At 39.0% G+C, this 18,492-nt stretch overlaps 1 protein-coding gene across 2 annotated transcripts in view; it reads left to right on the forward strand.

Annotated features, from left to right (window-relative positions):
• GPC6 (glypican 6) overlaps positions 1-18,492 on the forward strand; it is a 1,184,479-nt gene that overhangs the window by 707,604 nt on the left and 458,383 nt on the right. For both annotated transcript variants that reach the window (XM_030567367.1, XM_030567376.1), the window contains exon 3: positions 2,666-3,057. In XM_030567367.1, coding sequence (XP_030423227.1) covers positions 2,666-3,057 — 392 coding nt within the window. The remainder of the gene's footprint in view (positions 1-2,665; positions 3,058-18,492) is intronic.

The following is an 18,492-nucleotide window of genomic DNA, read 5'->3' on the forward strand; positions in this document are numbered from 1 at the left end:
ATTTCAGGAAAAATGTGGACAAATTGGAGAAAGCCCAGAGAAGAGCAGCAAAAAGGATTAAAGATCTAGAAAACATGACTTATGAGGGAAGATTGAAAAAATTGGGATGAGAAGACTGAGAGGGGACATGATAACAGTTTTCAAGTACATAAAAGATTGTTACAAGGAGGAGGGAGAAAAATTGTACTTCCTAACCTCTGAGGACAGGACAAGAAGCAATGGGCTTAAATTTCAGGAAGGGAGGTTTAGGTTGGACATTAGGAAAAACTTCCTAACTGTCAGGGTAGTTAAGCACTGGAATAAATTGCCTAGGTAGATTGTGGAATCTCCATCACTGGAGACTTTTAAGAGCAGATTAGACAAACACCTGTTAATCCTGTCATGAGTGCAGCGGACTGGACTAGATGACGTTTTACGTTCCCTTCCAGTTCTATGATTCTATGAAAACATAGTTGCCTAGACAAATAGTATCCAAAGCGTCACTCAGCACTGTAGATAATGGCTAAAATTTTAAACGCCACCTGTTTTATTTAGGGTCCTGACATTTAAGCACTTTTGAAAATGTTACCTTAAGAGCTTACATTGCAAAGTATTGTATAAAGTACCTGAATATCTTGCCTAGCAGAGAATCTTTTTTCTATCAAATTAGTGTCTATCCCTATTTGCCTCATCCTGCCAATTTAAGATTTGATTATATGTTCCCCAAAGAATGCGTGTCTGCCCAAAGAGACCAGGCAGATGTAGTCTTCTTAGTCTTTTCCTTTGATGTGGAGATGATGGCTTTATACAGGTCAATACACAATTGTGGGATGGCATAATTATTGAATCAATGCACAATAACAAAATTATTACATCCTAGTAAGCAACTTGCAGCAATTAACTTTCATTCCTACCATTACTAACATAGTTCCTTCCTCACGTGGGCTTATGTTAAATTTGTATATCTTCTATATTGTCATGTTTGTATAGATGGGTGCATTTGTAATTTTTTTCTCCTTCCAACTAATATTTGATCCATACAATATGTTATTCTAAATGTTTTGTTAAAGCCTCAATAGCCCCATTGACTCCATTCAACACCTTCTGAAAGTACTTTGTGATCATGCAAGTGAAGAAAACCCCAATGGAGGCAGTTTGCTATTCCTTTCCCACCAAACAACTTGGGAAAATCTACCTCCTGGCCTCTCAGAGTTTGTGTTTAGGGAGTTCATTGCAAGCCATGGAGATTTATAAAGAGAGTGTATGAAGTGAGGGACCTGAACTCAAATGTAAAACCAGAGGGTAGTGGTGTTGAATTCCACTGACAATGTTTTAAGGGAAGTCCTAAGAGAATCACTCTAATGTAATTTCCCAGAATAAGTATCGTGGTGGTGGTGTAAGGTGGATAACCAGTAACAGAGAACCTAGTCTAACTTACCTCCTCCCAATGTCCTCCTGAGCTCATGTGCCAGAGAGATGCCAGAGATGGCTGCTGAGGGTTCCATTGCCTCATTTTCCAATAAACATAAAATCCTGAAGTCAAGACTTTGAACAAGCTATGGCTCGAGGCTGGGTAAATATACTGAGGAGCAGTAAACTTAGTTATCAAAGGAAAGAATAGGTAAACAAGCCCGCTGCTAACATGGTATCCCAGACACTGCAATCTGTACAATGTTGCAGTCAGCAGGCTGTTTGAAAAACACTGGCCAAAATGCCAACACAGTGCTTCAGAATAGCATTAAATTATTGACAATAGCAACATCTTTTTACTCAGGCTAGTATTACTGTTTAAAGGGCTTCTGTGAGTGGAGAGCTTGTAGGATCAGGCTCCAATATATCTCAGTTCAAACCTTCTAAGAACTTTTGAAAGCTGAAAGTAAATTATAAGATACCATGGAGATCAGACATCATAGTGATGAGTGAAGAACCTCAATAGAATAAAATACAAGATTTCATTACTTTCATTTTCCGTTATTGCCGTAATTCTAGTCATCTCATTACATTAATGATTTCTTGTTTAGTACACAAGATTCGGGACATTGGCTGTTCACTACTGAGAGTTTGGCAAGTGGCAGGGATTGCTAGGTTTAAATCAGGGGTCTCAAAAATGCATGAGGCCCATGGAGTTATTTCCTGCGGCCTGCCATAGGCGTCAACTCCACCAGCTGCCAAGCTCCCACCCCTCTTCACATTACAGTTTTTAAAAGGTTAATACATTGACTTTAAATAGCATACTATATTACTATTAATTTTCTTCATTTTTAACTATACTTTTGTATAGTTATATGAAAAGGTTTCAGTGATGCGGCCCTCAGGCCATTGTCCTAGTCTTCATGTGGCCACCATGATGATTTGAGTTTGAGATGCCTGGTTTAAATAATGGAATAATTTTCACTGCAGCTCTCTCAAATGCATATTTACAATTTACAATGGATTTAAAGTTTCTTTTTAACCTCTGTGGAGAATACAATATGCTTTCCGTTTTTCATTGCTCTTAAATGAACCTATTTCCAATTTAAATAACTGCCTTTTTTCTATTAAAGATGCAAATGGCAACAACATTTACTTGAGCAAATTTTGCTAAAGGTAATACCATCGTGAAGGCAATACCATCATGAAGGCAAGAAACATGCCATTGGCATTTTATTAATTTTGTTCTGTATATACCTTTTTATTTTCCCTGTAGAATTTTTCCGAGAACTTTTGGAGAATGCAGAAAAATCCTTAAATGATATGTTTGTACGAACGTATGGAATGCTGTACATGCAGAATTCAGAAGTGTTCCAGGACCTCTTCACAGAACTGAAACGATACTATACAGGAGGCAATGTAAATTTGGAGGAGATGCTGAATGATTTCTGGGCTCGACTATTGGAACGAATGTTCCAGCTCATAAATCCCCAATATCATTTCACTGAGGACTATCTGGAGTGTGTAAGCAAATACACAGACCAGCTGAAACCATTTGGAGATGTACCCAGGAAACTGAAGATTCAAGTGACTAGAGCTTTCATTGCTGCACGGACCTTTGTTCAGGGGCTGACTGTAGGCAGAGAAGTTGCAAACAGAGTATCCAAGGTAACCTAAATAAGGCTTTTTTATGTTTGTACTTGTGTTTGTGTTTTTTTACTTGAGACATGAATTCTGAATATGTACGTATACCTTGTTTATAAGTAAGTGATGTTTGTCAAGGTGAATAACTATTGCCATTTTCCTCCTTTGGAGTCTACTGAAGTGACAGCAATACTGGAAAGGGTTGTCTTTTATTTAGAACGCAAGGAGGGTCAATATTTATTGCTGTTTAGAATGATGTAGCAGTTGCCATTAGTAGTGCAAAAACTATCGTCAGGTGGCATTTCAGACCAGGGATTTAAGTGTAACTAATACGTATGATGATGCTGTTCATGAAGGCAATGCAGTCGGCCTGGAATTGTGAGGGTGGCAACCCTCATCAGGACTGCAGCTGAGTGACTGGTATCTTCTCCAACACATAGGCAAGGTAGTTCAGTTATATTTGGATGAGGAAAAGGCCCACTAGTAATATCTAGGGAGTTTAATCTATTCCAGAGAACAGTTGGAATTATATTTATTTGTTTTAGTTATTTATTTAAATATTTATGATGACCCTAGCTTCTGAGGGCCTAACATAATTAAACTACATAATAAAAAATATACAAAAAATATAATCTTTCTGGGTCAGTCAGATAAACCCCACAGTTGTAGTTGGGTGCCAGAGATCTGCCAGAATAATGAGCTATCTCCTACACAGCATCTGGAATACAGCTAAAGGGACTTTCTATATTATTGTTAAAATCAAGTTAGAGGGGCAAGTTGTTCCCTGACCTGGTTATATCATGTTTTCAATCTGTCATGTTGTCGGGACCTTAAGTGTGTTATAAGTGTGTTAAAGCCTTGAACAAATTGTAAGAGACTTCTCTGGCTTGGTTGCAAATTGTAGGCCCACATTTTGGCTCTGAGGAACAAAAAACAAATTCCAAAAGTGAGAGCCATCTTGTTCTTAAGGCATAATTAGTAATTTCCTAATGGTCTCTTCTGTGGTGCTCAGTACTACAGAATCTGGGTGCTTTCCAGACATAATTTAATTAATCTTCACAACAATCTTCTGAAGTGAGGGGGTGATATTACTCCTATTTTAGAGATGGGAACTGAGGCACTGTCCATCTTATGCATTGAATGAGGACTGCCTGAAAAATCGCATGTAGTCATCTAATTAAAGATAGTACCATAATGCTACAGAAAAGGGAGTTGAATTAATTCAAGAATTTCCTAACTTTTTAGTGCTTGACTTTGCAACTTTAATGTTCTCTTACCATAGTTTGTGTGTTATGTAATTACATATGCATGAGCGCACGCGCACACACACACACACAGAGTACTATTCATTAATGTAGTTGAATGTGTGTGTATGCAGTGTCGTTGTAGCTGTGTTTGTCCCATGATATTAGAGAGACAAAAGGGAGTGAGGTAATATATTTTATTGGACCATCTTCTGTTGGTGGGAGAGATCCTTTCCCAGATTTGTGGAGGAGCTCTGTGTGGCTCGAAAGCTTGTCTCTCTCACCAACAAAATTTGGTGCAGTAAAAGATATTACCTCACCACCTTGTGCATTTGTGTATACATTTACATACACATGAAGTCTAAATATTTGTACATGCTCTTTCTATGTATATTACATATGAAGGAATGTGCACATATGTTTTAAATTTAGGTTCTTTAATTATTTCCCATTATGTTTTATTCTTACTACTGGGCAACATGAAATTTTGGCCTTCTAATGGAATTATCTGACTGGATGATGATAATGATAACAATAATGAAGAATAATGGACTCAAGTACTTGAACAAATTTTCATATTGCAAAGAGCGCACTACATTTCCATTTCTAGACACTTTTCTTCAACTTTTTTTGTTAAAGTCCACTTCAACATAAATTGAGAAGCAGATTACAAAGAATTATTATCAAGGAGAAATCAGGAGCATTTTAGTCAAGATTTTGTTTCAGATGTCCTATTAAAATGTAAAAGAATTAATATTTTTCTTAAACTTATAGTATGCTCAAAAAGCATGGTTCAGTGTAGTCTTAAAACCTAGATTGATACTGTCACAGTTTCAGGGCAATTGCATCTGTATTCCCACTCCGTGGCCCACCAAGAGTGCCCCTTTAGGTTCTGAGCCCCTAGTTGTCACCTCCCTTGGGTGAAGACCTGGGACTCCCTCCTTCCCTCTGGCTGGGGGTTTAAGGCTGAACAGCACTATGGATTACAGTGTGATATCCACAGCAAATCAAACTGTGTAAACAGGCCACTGCCTGCACTTTCTTTTCCCTGCAAAGCCTATGACCAGTGTATTGCCCACAATCATAAGTTACCACAGAGCTCCTTCTAAGCAAGCACATTTATTCTTAAGGTAAAAACATTACAGAAAAAAATATATTAAAAAAAGTTCCTACATGCGTGCTAATAAGCTTACCAGATGTTATCCATCAGTCTTACAGGGCTCTAGAAGTTCCAGTTCTTCCAAACCTCCAGCAAGACTTGGGCTCTCCTTTAGATAGAGGTCCCTGTCCATTTTCTGGATCAAAACACAGACCCTCAGTCAGTTTAAACTCAGGTTATTTATCCAAAAGTCCTTTCTTTGTCTGCTGCTCTCTCATGAATCCAGTTTGAACTAATATATATGAGCATTTTCAGGTGGTGGGTTGGAACAGACTGACAATTTCCTGCAATATCCTGAATGAACTTTACTGAATTAGGTTTAATATCTTTGGAGTCCATTGTATTAAAAATATGATTGTGTATGTGTTACTGTGGAACTCTATGCAACTCTTTTAAGAGGAAGGAGAAGCTAACTTATTTTCTCCTGTTATCAACTCTTTGAAACCACCCTCCTGGAGAGGTGTGCATATACTAGTGCAGGAGTCGGCAACCTCTGGCACGTGGCTCACTAGGGTAAGCATCCTGGCGAGCCGAGCCAGTTTGTTTACCTGCCACATCGGCAGGTTCGGCAGACCGCGACTCCCACTGGCTGCAGTTCACCATCCCAGGCCAATGGGGGAGTCAGGAAGCAGTGCAGGTGAGGGATGTGCTGGCTGTGGCTTCTCCCATGAGCCAATTGGCAGAAGATCAAAGAATTTTGTGCCTTTTTTGCAGTACCTTTGAGACACAATGCTTCAGTAGGAATGCACTTAGTACCTAACTGGGGTGGAGTTGTTTATTCATCGCAACTTCTGGCCAGGTTCTAGTGCAGTTAAGAGAATAAAATGAACGGTTCCCAGAGGTGAAAGACCTGGGATTTTAGGGATGAATCTTGAGCTCAAGTAATAGAGTGAGACCTTGTGGTCTTTGCGGGCCAAGATGCCCACACTGCTGCACCGTCTCTTCCCCTTATGAGGGGGAGAGTGCTAGGACTCAGAGAGAGCTGAGTTCCAGGGGATAAGATGAAGAGAACCACCCCATGTTATGGGCTATATGGTAAGGAATCCTGTAATCCCTACACAGGTACAGGAGAATGTGGGTGATGGGTGAATAGCATCCTCTCCTGTGTTAAAGTTTAATAAAGGTTGTGGCCTGCTGCTTAATTCCATGCATCCGTCTGTCCTCATTTTGCTGCTGTTCCACGTCAATTAATATTAACACTTGGGAGCAATGTGCTGGTTTTGACTTCCATATTCTTCTGGTTTTGTCAGAACTTAATATTTTTAAAGTTGGTGTATCTGCAATCAGACACAGCAAATCTTTCTTTTTGTACATCACTTAAAACTTGCAGCAACCATTCCTCAAAGTGAGCACATAGCTTTACCCTCTCCCTCCCCCCACACACACTTACAAAAGGAAAGATAGAGAAATGTATTTTTGTTGTTGTTTTGAAAGTTATCCACATCGGGCTTGAATTTAATTTTAACTGTGCTGTCACATCACAAGACACAGTGACAGAAAAGTCACATCTGCTTAACCCAAAGAAATGAGAAAGAGAAGTGACACTTTTTCAAAAATGTTTGTCCTGGTTGGGCACAGAATTCTCTTTTCAGTAATATCACAAGCTGAACTGACATTTTGAATTCGTTTAGTGTTCCGTAACTCAGTGAAATCTCCTTTATCCGGCGCAGTGCCGGAGGCTAATATGACAAAATTTAGCCTCCATCTCAAACATAATTTAACAGGGATTATTCCTAAAGAGAAAATTAGTAGCAACATTTTTGGGGCCTAGTACTCACATTTTCAGGCTCCTCCATCAGGTAAAAGGGAGTTGGTGGGTCTTGCTACAAGGCTGTGATGAAACTGCCCCATCTGGTGTCACAGGGGTACTTTCTTCTCTAATGCCATTGCTTCAAAGAAAGCGTAAGATTGCTCCAAAGGTTCCCAAACTTGATTCACAGCTCGTTCAGGGTAAGCCCCTGGCGGGCTGTGAGATGCTGTGTTTACCTGAGTGTCTGCAGGTACGGCCGCTTGCAGTTCCCAGTGGCCGCTGCAGGAAGCTTCACTTGATACCTTGTAAAATCCTGAAGCCAGTTAGCTGCACAATAGAGCTGGTAGGCAGTGTGTGTGTGTGTGTGTGTGTGTGTGTGTGTGCACGCATGCAAAATGTGTCCTTTTTCATTGAACAATTTTTATAGTTTTTGAACAGTTCTACTGGACATGAACATACGTGCACAGCGTCCATCTTAAAGTGTGTAGCTTGCACTTGAACAGAATTTTCAACAGCCCATGCACCATCTGACATTTTCAAATATATGTAGCTTTTCTTTCTTTTTTATTTTTAAACCAATAAATTTAAAATTTAGCAAAGCATTTACTGTGCATTAAGGGATTGCACATCTCACACTGAAGGCACTGTCAGTCTTTCAACTGACCTCAGTGGAAGTGGGTCAGGCTGTTAGACCTATGAATGTAGTGTTAAAAGTTGAGATTTCTCCTGTTTTAGTTATCTCCCCTATAGCAAAGGTGGGTTTTTTTTTCTAGTGAGAAAAGTAAATATATTTATAGATGTATTTATTCACCTGTTCATAGCTTCAGAAATAATTGAAGGGATTGTAGACAAACTTTCTGTACTAAGGAGGTAGACTATAAAGCTCTTCTGTTGTGTGTTACCATTTTAAAACAGAAAAAACTCAGTATTTAGTCTTTGGATGAAAACCTGATACATTTCAACAACATTTTTCTGAAGTAAATGATGTAAATATTTTTTTCAGGGGTGAGGGGTTGGAAAAAAAATAGGGAAAACAATTATGTCCTGACCATTTCTAATCCAGTGCAAAATGTTAAGTGGTAGCACCTGGTAGTGACAGCATTAGTAATGCTCCTATCACCTGGCTTATTCCCAATCATGTGACAAAATTCCTCAACTTTGTCAACATCCTTCTGGACTTCTCTTGCTTTACAGGTGAAAGAGAATTAACTATTTGCACCCTTTATTATTGCCCATGTGTTGACAAAACATTCTCTGTGACCATAATGGTATTTTTGATCTTTTATTGTTGGATGAAATACTTTGATAATAGAAGAAGGCGTTTTGGGGGCAAATGATGTTTAAAAATAGTCTTTGGAGAATCCTTCTGACTGTTCAGGAGCTCACAAAGTCCATGATTGTTTCAGAAAATGTTCTTTCTAACACTTCTACATGCCTGACCTCCAGTAACTGGAATAACTCTGGAACACATGAGATTTCTTTTTCATTAAATACAAGGAGAGCTTTTAGCCAAATGCAGCTTGATGGAAGCAGATACAGTTCCCATTGAAAGAGGCTAAATTCAAGGATGACTTAAATGATGGTCTAAATTCCCAGCTGGATGGAAATTATCCAGAAAGGAAATGCAAGTTGTGCAAACAGAGCAGTTGGCCAAACACTTTTCAACAGAAAATGGTAGTTTGACTAAGCAGAAATTTTCTGGAAAAAAAATCCAGGAACGTCAAAACTCCCAAATTCCAAAAAGGGTTTGATGAAAACTATTCTGTTTTTATTTTTGTCATGAAGTTTTTTTTGTCAGGAATCATTGTCTGTTCAGTTCTAACAAGCAGCAAAGTAAGTATGACTAGCACTGTTTTGGTATTCTCTAAGCATGCAACATGGGAAGCTTTGCACTGAAGATCAGAAGGCTTGAGCACAGTAGAAAGAGTATTTAATAGAAGGGTGTAAGATTAAGCAACTTCCTTCCCTCACCCCACTCTCATTGCATCACTCCAAATTCTCCCTGGTGTAGCAGTTGCAACTGCTTTTGGCTTTGGAACTGAAATTGACCCCTGTGAATACCAAATTGGTGCAAATTACTCTTGCTTGCATGCCCTCTGGGGTATTTACTTACTATCCACTTGTTTTACTTTGCTGTAGACTCTACTGACTTCAGTGGCATTACTCCTGATTTACACTAGAGTAAGAGAATCAGGAGAATCAGGCCCACTCTGCTGTTTCTATGATTTTGCCATTTACACTCACATAGGGCTTGTCTTCACTACCGGCTAAATCGGCATTGCTGCAATCGATGCAGTGGTGTTGATTTAGTGGGTCTGGTAAAGAAGTGATAAGTAATGGAAGAGTGCTCTCCTGTCGACTTCAGTACTCCACCTCTCTGAGAGGAAGAAGCTATGTTGATGGGAGAGCATCTCCTGTAGACATCACAGCATAGACAACGCTGGGAGTCAATCTAAGCTACATCATCTTAAGTTACATAGCATACAGAACTTATCTAGCGTAACTTAGATCAACTTACCTCATTGGTGTCGACCAGACCATACTCTCATTTCTAGCCCCTCCATACCTGATGTGGAACTTAGCACCAGTTAAGTCACTGCTGAGCTTGGCCCAGGGAGGCCTTCTCAAGAAAGTGAGGTGTATTATTATGAGCATGTATATCAGAGCAGTATGACACAGTAGCTGACATCTTAGTACTATGAATGGATTTAAATATTTAAATTAACATCTAATGTAAAAAAATAATGATTTGAAAACTTTTCCAAGCACCTGAGGTCAATTATACCTCTGCCTTATTTTTAAAATTATTAAAACATTTTTTCTCCTGAATGTTATTAAATTATATTGATAGCAGGCTTCTTACTAAACCTTCTGATGTATGGGCAGAGTGAAACAAATCCAGTAATACAATTATAAGGTAAAGTCCTGGATTAGTAGTGAAAAATAGGCTCTAATAATTGTTAGTGATTAATTCTATTTACAGAATGCCAGGCCATTGCTTTTTAAATACACTGAATCAATCTCACAAACTCTGCTTTTCATGGTTTATAAATAAACATTCACCCGTTTGTGAGAGCTATAAATAAAGGTCAATATTGAATGTCAGACTTACTCAGAATGTAATTATTGTGGGGAGGCGAGTACAAATATGACATGCTGATAAGCCAGGGTAATTAAGAACCAAAACAATAGTGCCTTAATGTTGGAATATGTGATTTTGAGGAGTGATAAAGTGCTACCTGTAATGTATATTTTAACTGCATTAGCTGAAAAGAGATCCTCTGTTAGGGAAAGAGATTTAGAGTGGACAACCATGAGACATTTCCACTGATTTCTACTAGACCATAGTCCCCTAGTTCTGTTCATTAATTTCAGAACAGCCATCACTAACTAGCACGGCCTTTATGTCTATTTGTGTGATTTTTGTTTGAGTTGGTTTGTTTTGTTTACAGTAATTTGTCGTTTGTCTTTCCAATCATTGACATTAGAGAATTACATGAATGGGTCAGTTTCTTCTCCCTCTTTCAGCTCTTCTGTGCCTCTCAGGCAGTGGAAAAGGGCCAGAATTTGCCCGGCTGGGGATACTCCCCACCCAATGTGGGGTGCTCTCCAGGGGCATAAAATTCTTAGACTGCTGTAACTTACATTGTTGTAGAGCTGACTTGTGAACTGTGGAGCTATAACTAGCTCTCTGACTGCCCCTTCCTCCTTTCAACAGATAGGTGCAGGAGAGACTCTAGGCTACTATCTTGTTTCATTAGGGTTGTTCTAGGCTCTGGATAGAACACATCATAATATGTTGCATATTTCCAGATGCATATTCTCAAGAATATTAATTATCTATATATAGCATTTGTGCAGCCTTTCTTTCACTGGTCACATTCACTTTTCTAGTGTATTTATTATTTATTTCTCCTAGAGTTAGAATTTTCAGGTAGCACACATGTATCAAGGAAGATTCCTGCCTAAACGTGAACTTTAATAGTTGGAAAAGATTTAAAAGCATATTGATATATAAATAATTGTCTAAAGTTCCAGATCAAGATGTTTTACCTTGAAATGATAGACCTGGAAATGATGTCTTAGCTCCCTTTTTGCTTCCACACACAGTACGAATGATTCCAGTCTGAATTGCAATAGATTACTCTGATTCTCCACTTTTTAATAATTCTTCTCCATTCCCTTTACAGTCTCAAGGCTATTCTGATCTCTTTTACAGCAGTGTAAATCTCGATTACATCTGCTGAAGTTAATTTACATTGATAAACTGGAGATCATTGGCTGGCTAGCTGGCTGGCTATCTATATTCTTTGATTATACACTACCAAGTCTTGAAACTTGCAGCAGCCCTTCATCCCCAGACCATGATGCTTAATAGCATCTTCTAAAAGTAAAAACTACTCAGCTGATGAACCTGATTGTCTCTGTACAACCCCCTTACTTGGCTCATAGTGTACTTCACCCTTATGGCACAGAAAATGCTCAGTAGTTAAGTTATATAGGAAACTTCTGCACACATATAAAGAACTAAAGCACAAACCATATCAGGCTGACCATCTCATAAAATACTAACACAAACCATTACAAAAATATTCACTGCCACAAAGCAACATTACTCTGAAGCTCTATCCGGTATTACTGAGAAGTGCACATCTAAACCAATCTTTTCAAGATTTCAGATTAACTTTATACTACTATAAAAGATCTTGGTGTGGCATTTCAAATGCTAAGCTAAAGATGAGGTGCAGAGATTCTTCATAGTTCCCAGAATGAGGAAATGTGATAAGCAACAATGAGAGCCAAAGCTCACCCATTGCTCACTAGTGTCTCTCCCGCTGACATTGCCAGATTTGGGCATTCTGGACCACATCTGTGATTAATCTTCCTGCAGCTTTACAATTTTGCTGCTTTAGCACAGGACAGTAAAAAAAAATTACAGAAGAATTATATGGAGGTTGGAAGGAAATTAAAAAGTCTGAAGGTTAAACAATGCTCAGAGACTTCTATCATCTTGTGACATGCTGACTTTTTAGAGCTACTGTAGTTGGAGATCATTAGTCTAAACTATTTTAGGAGGTGGCCAATAGAAGCAATGCTTTCTAAGCATGATTTGATAAAAGCAATTCATTACATTTCTTATGCGGATCAGAAACATAAAGAATAATAGATATTTCTCCCTTCAGGTTTGTACAGAACACATTATTGAAGAAAATATCTGATTTATCTAAAACTCTACTTGTCAAGAATATTAATTAGAGTTGAAATGGATGTCAGTTGACGTTATTATAGCTTAGCTAGTAGAGTCATCAGCTAGAAGTTGAAGAGTTCAGGTTTCCTAGGTTATGTTTAAATGATGTGCTGATTAATTCTAAATTATACATATGGGACCAGATTCAAATCTCATTTGTGCAAGCATCTGTACAGAATTGGTTCCATTAACCTCAAATGAGACTGGACTCTGGGCTGTGATCTCTGATATAAAAATAACATTCCATTTTAAAAGAAACTATATTAAAATATCAATGTAGGTACAAAATGAAGCACTCAGAAGTCAGGAAATGCCAACGTTGAGATTTGTCTGTGATTTTTAAATCACTGCCTTCTGTGTATTGCACTGTCTCATATTTTTTCCTCACAACACAAAATCTTCATTTTCTCTCTCTATGCATAAAGATGACTCAACTTTTTTTTTAACATCCAGAAAGAATTCCCTTCCTGACTGAGAACAAAATGTACTAGATTGAAAATGAGAAAGTAGAACTTTGAGTAAGATGTAAGGAGCTGAAAATAACCTTTTAAAATTGAAGAGTTTGGGCTATCTCAGCTATAGACATCTGTCACGGTGACAGGGCTAGCTGCACCTCCTTTTCCTTTGTGGTCTCCCTGCAACCCATTCCCCTCAAGTTTGAAGACATCTGCCTTTATCGCTCATGGGGCAGAATTTTGCAATTCTCCCATTCCTGGACTGGCCATGGACTGTCATACCCTGTTTATCAACTGTACTTATTCTGCAGGTCGGACGAAGTTCAGGCACCTGTGGTGCTTCCCTTTTTGGGTCTGTGACCAGTGCTAAATACAATGATCAAACAGCCTTCTGAAAAAAACAATTTTGTTTCTTTTGCAGGTGAAACAAAGCTTTTAGAGAAGGGGGATTTTAAAATGCCATGCACTCTATATGCAGATATATCTTACCTAAAAGCTTACCATTCCCCAGTGGTAACTTAGGTAGACCTAATTTCTTCAAACATCTCATCAGGTACCTGTGTCTTGGATTGATTCTTCTGAACAACTCCCTCCTGAGTTGAGAGAATCTTCTTTTTAAACCTACTAGACTTCTTTTGATATCCTGTGTTTACAGACCGGTCCTGGCATTATCTCTGACCAACCCTCAAGTGTTTGTGGAAAAGTGGCTTATCCATTTCTTTTCCTTCCTATTTGTTGTTCCTCACAGACCCCTATTAAACAAAACCTATATATTTGTACAGTAAACATCCTAATAACCAGTTTAATATCCAGTATTAATATTTTTTTACAGAACAGCTCCACTCTAGTCACAGCATCACTAAACACACCACCTATAATTTAAATAATAAAAAAAAATGAGAGCGAGAATGAAGGTACTTGTGACCCTTTCCCAACTGTGGTAATATAAAAGATGCACAGTCCATTCTGAAACAAAGTATTAGCATTATGGTGGTGGCAATGCAATGGGGTATGCTAGCAGTTTTCACACTTGTTACATTTTATCCACACATGTAGCAGTTCATTCTTGGAGCTGATTGAGAAGGCCATATAAAAGCTGCAGCTCACTTCTTGAGTATGACTAATAGGTGACAGAACATCACAGAACTCCTCATCCAAATCAGGACCCACTTTAATGTCATGTTCTACACCAGGGTCAGCAACCTCTGGCACATGGCTCACCAGGGTAAGCACCCCGGCTGGCCAGGCCAGTTTTTTATCTGCTGCGTCGACAGGTTCGGTGGACCGCAGCTCCCACTGGTGGTGGTTCACTGTCCCAGGCCAATGCAGGAGATAGGAAACCACGGCCAGCACATCCCTCGGCCCATGGCGCTTCCCGCCGCCCCCATTGGCCTGGGACGGTGAACAGCAGCCAGTGGGAGCCACGGTCCGCCAAACCTGCCAACGTGGCAGGTAAACAAACTGGCCCAGTCCGCCAGTGTGCTTACCCTAGCGAGCCATGTGCCAGAGGTTGCCGACACCTGTTCTACATACTTTTCCAAATCTTAAGTGGGCTGGGTCCTAGTTACCTTGGGACTGCATCTACCTGCATGAGCACTTCTATCAAAGGGCAAGCCCTGGCTAATGCAGCCCAGATCCTTTACAGTGAATGGCCCTGAGCTATGTAACTCACCAAGCAATAACCAGCATCAGTTCACGCATCAATTCTTTGAAGCATCATCTTTCACATTCAGTATCCACTGTCAGCAACAGGTGCAGCTCCGTCAGTGTAGACAGAGTGAAACCATTTTCAGTGATGAGAAAACCTGCTTGGTGTGCTGACAACAGGTAAGAAATATGCTAAATCTACAAGCCTGTATAGCTTAATGCAAAATACAAGTATCTGCAAAGGCGTCTTCCTCCCATGAAAAGGAATTCAAAGGAAGATTTGTGTCTCTGTCCTGAGAACTTTTACCAAACACAGACTGTAGAAAATCTACTGAAAGAGGGTCAGAAAAAATTCATATAAAGTTGATACAACATTTAATCTAGTATCCTGCACCCAACTACTACACTGAGTGATCTAGACAGATTAAATTGATAAAATAATTCACACAGAAGAACAATAGAAAAATATGCAGTTAGATCCTGAGGTAAGCATTTCATAGGCAGATTCTACACTGCAGTGCAAGATATGTAAAGGAAAGTCCCTTACATGATGAGAAGACCTTTGTGGGAAGAATCAGCCTGAAACCTTCCTCTTCTTTGTCTGACTGTAAATTTTAAAAGTCACAAAGGGACTACTGGGTAACTCCACTGCTAGACACTAACCAGGCTTTTCACACAGCTAACAGGTATATGTCAGCAGTAAATGCTTTCAAGGCAGTAGAAATAAAGAAAACTTTATGGGGAAGTTACCAAGCCACAAAAGGGAGTTCAGCATTCAACATCCATCAACTTTGTTAACTTTCTGTAGGAGTTGGGCACCTAATTACCCTTATTTGTGTTTGATAAGTGCCTTTGAACATTTTCCCTCCTTTAGACAAAATTAATAAGGGACAGGAATAATACAGTTTCTATTTCATTTTGTCAAATTTAGGATTTGATTGCTATTTGAAATTCTCCATCTTTTAACAGTAATCCTGTTGGCCATAGTCTTGGTCACTGGGGACTAAAAATGTTATGTTTCTATTCATTTGGGGCTGGAGGAAGTGTGTTTCTGATTTGAATTAAGATCCTTTATTGTTTACTTTCTGCAGTGGATGATTGCTTTATGTCTTCCATTCATGCCTTCCTTCTGTTACGATTTGGTAATTTTATCCTATGAATGTGTAGTACTTTATAAATCTACCAGCTTGATAGGTAATTTTGTATTATATTGCCACTGAATATTTTTAAAGTGAATTTTATGTTGCCATGGAAGCATTATGCTGCCCAGCAGTACATGTGAAGAGGGCCTGAGGTAAGAACCTTTGTTTTTCACTCAGTTTGATCCTTAGTTTTGAGTTTCCAGTCTAAAATAGTATTTTCAGTGATATTTTCTGTCAATTGTGTGTGGCTACTTTGACATTAGGCTCGCAATCCAAAAGAAAGAAGGCTGAAGCCAAACTTAAACTTTTGTCCTGGTGATCTTAAAGTAAACTTCAAGGAAGAAAGCTATCATTCCATAAAATATATGAAATAGAGGCCCTAGGGAAAGCTCTTGGTATCCTATCTGTCATGCATGACATGTACTTTTGTAGGACAGATAAGCACTGAACATCTTTCATCATCTCTTCTTGCACTCCACATCCCTTTTTAGAGTAAAAGGGAGAGACGTTGGACCACAGTATGACCACTGACAGAAATTTCCACAGAGACCCTCATGATTGAAACTCTTCTGGGAGTCCTCAGGCTATTTTCTTGCCCAATGTACTAGACTTAGAAAATCTCTTCACTCTGAGTGAACATTTTATTATTGTTGTACAATGCATTCCATCTAAGCTTCCAGCATTTAATACTGAAATGGAATACATTGACTATAAACAGTTTACACTCTTTTGCTCTGAATCAGAGAGTGAAAATTATCGGGTGGAATATACTTTTGGTTGTGTTGTAGTCATCTAACTCTTATGTCTCTTAAACTAATAGAGGAGGCTGTGTGAATCTCCTAGTTTGACACATTATTTTAGGTCCAATACTAATTTTCTTCCTATTCGTTACATTTGTTATCTTAGCTGAAAAAGCAATAAAAGGGAGAAATATAAGAGAGAAAAGAATGTGTTTGATATAATAAAACATATTAACAGCTTTAAATATGCACTAATGCAAGGAGTAAAACACAAAGGTATTTTTTATTAAGACTGCACATTAAATTTTGCATATGGGCCCAAATGCTGAAGTCCTTACTCAGACAACACTCTCAGACTGACTTCAGTGAGTTTCCCTGACTTAAAGTCAAGGACTTACAGATTTGGCCTGGTGCTTTTTAAATGTAAAATATATTAAACTCAAGGTATGCTTTTTCATCTCTCTTTCTTTGACACACTCTAATTGATCACTTTATCGTGTTCCCATTTGACATTATCGTATGTCTTAACTCCCTGAATGTCTCGTTATTTCTAATAACCTAAATGCATTGCCAGGCTTCTTCAAAAGACAGTTCGGTTTTGCTACTTCATCTTAAAAAAGATGTAACAAATAAATAAATAAAGCACAACAAAGGCAACAGAAATATGAAGTGGAGCTTATATATATAGTTAAAGACTAGGACTCTTTAGTTGGCAAGGTGAAGAGTAGAAGGAGATTTCCTAGAAATAAATAAAACAGTAAATGGTATAAAGCAGATTAATTGAATGGTTGTATTTACCCTTTTCCATAACACGAGAGATAGAGGGCTCCTAATGAAATTAAAATGCAGCGAACTTAAGACCTGATCCAATTCACATTGAAGACCATAAAATCAGATAGAAGACAAAGTTTATTAAAGCAATGTACTGTATAGTGAACCTAAAGAATTCATTGCAAGAGGATATTGTTGAGGGAATTGAGGCAAATAATAGTATTTTTTCAAACAAAGAATGGGCATTTAAATGTATAAAAATATTACTGGCAGTTAAAGTAGACAAAAAAATATAGATTATCAATATTTGTGGATGAAGATATAAAAGGATCACTGATGAGGTCCAAGAGAAATTTCCCCAGTTGTTTTAGTTTAAGCATATTGTAGGAATTTAGTATCTTTTCTGAAGCCTCCACCATTGCTACTGTGAGAGGCTATATCTACACTACAGCACTCAGAGTGGTGCAGAAGCACCAGTGCAGCTTGTACACTGTAGTGCTTGTGGTGGAGATGCTCTAAACCGACATGAGAGAAAGGTTTTTAAGGTTTTTTAAGGTTTTTAAGGTCAGCTTGACAAAGCCCTGGCTGGGATGATTTAGTTGGGGATTGGTCCTGCTTTGAGCAGGAGGTTGGACTAGATGACCTCCTGAGGTCCCTTCCAATCCTGATATTTTATGAATCTATGATTCTATGTCTTGAACCATTTGCCTGAGCCTCCTCACAGCCCCAGGAGGGCTGGCCCAAGATGCTTGCCTGAGTCTTGCCTGCCCCCCTTCCCCGCCCTGGAGCCTGGGGTTACTGCTTGCTCAATCCCCTCATGCTCCCTCCCCCACCCCCGCATGAGCCCTGCATCTGACTCTGTGCAGGGCTGGCACTGCTGCTCACTCCCCCGAATTGCACCCCATTTTTTTGACAAGTGAGCATTTGTTCTGTTTGCTCTTGCTAACTGCTCGAGCCACTTTTGCCAAAAAGGTTGGGACGGCCGGGACAGAGCTTAAAAAAGGGACTATCCAGTCCAAAATGGGATGTATGGTTACCTTAAACTGTCTACACTGGCTCTGTGGATATTTCACACCCCTGAGCAGAATAAGTTATACTGAAGTTGTCCCTGCCTGCAGGTATATGGGATCTTGGGGAGCAATTACCACACAGGTGGGGTGCCAATTAATTTCTTTATTAAAGGGAAGAGGAAGTGGTGGGAATTTAACGATGAAATGCAATGGGATGGGGTGTATAAGGTGTTTACAATAGACAATGATGGGGGGGTTCTTATGGAACAGTGTAGGGAGTTTTAACAGTGGGG

The sequence above is a fragment of the Gopherus evgoodei genome, chromosome 1, assembly GCF_007399415.2.
Source record: "Gopherus evgoodei ecotype Sinaloan lineage chromosome 1, rGopEvg1_v1.p, whole genome shotgun sequence".
NCBI lineage: Eukaryota > Metazoa > Chordata > Testudines > Testudinidae > Gopherus > Gopherus evgoodei.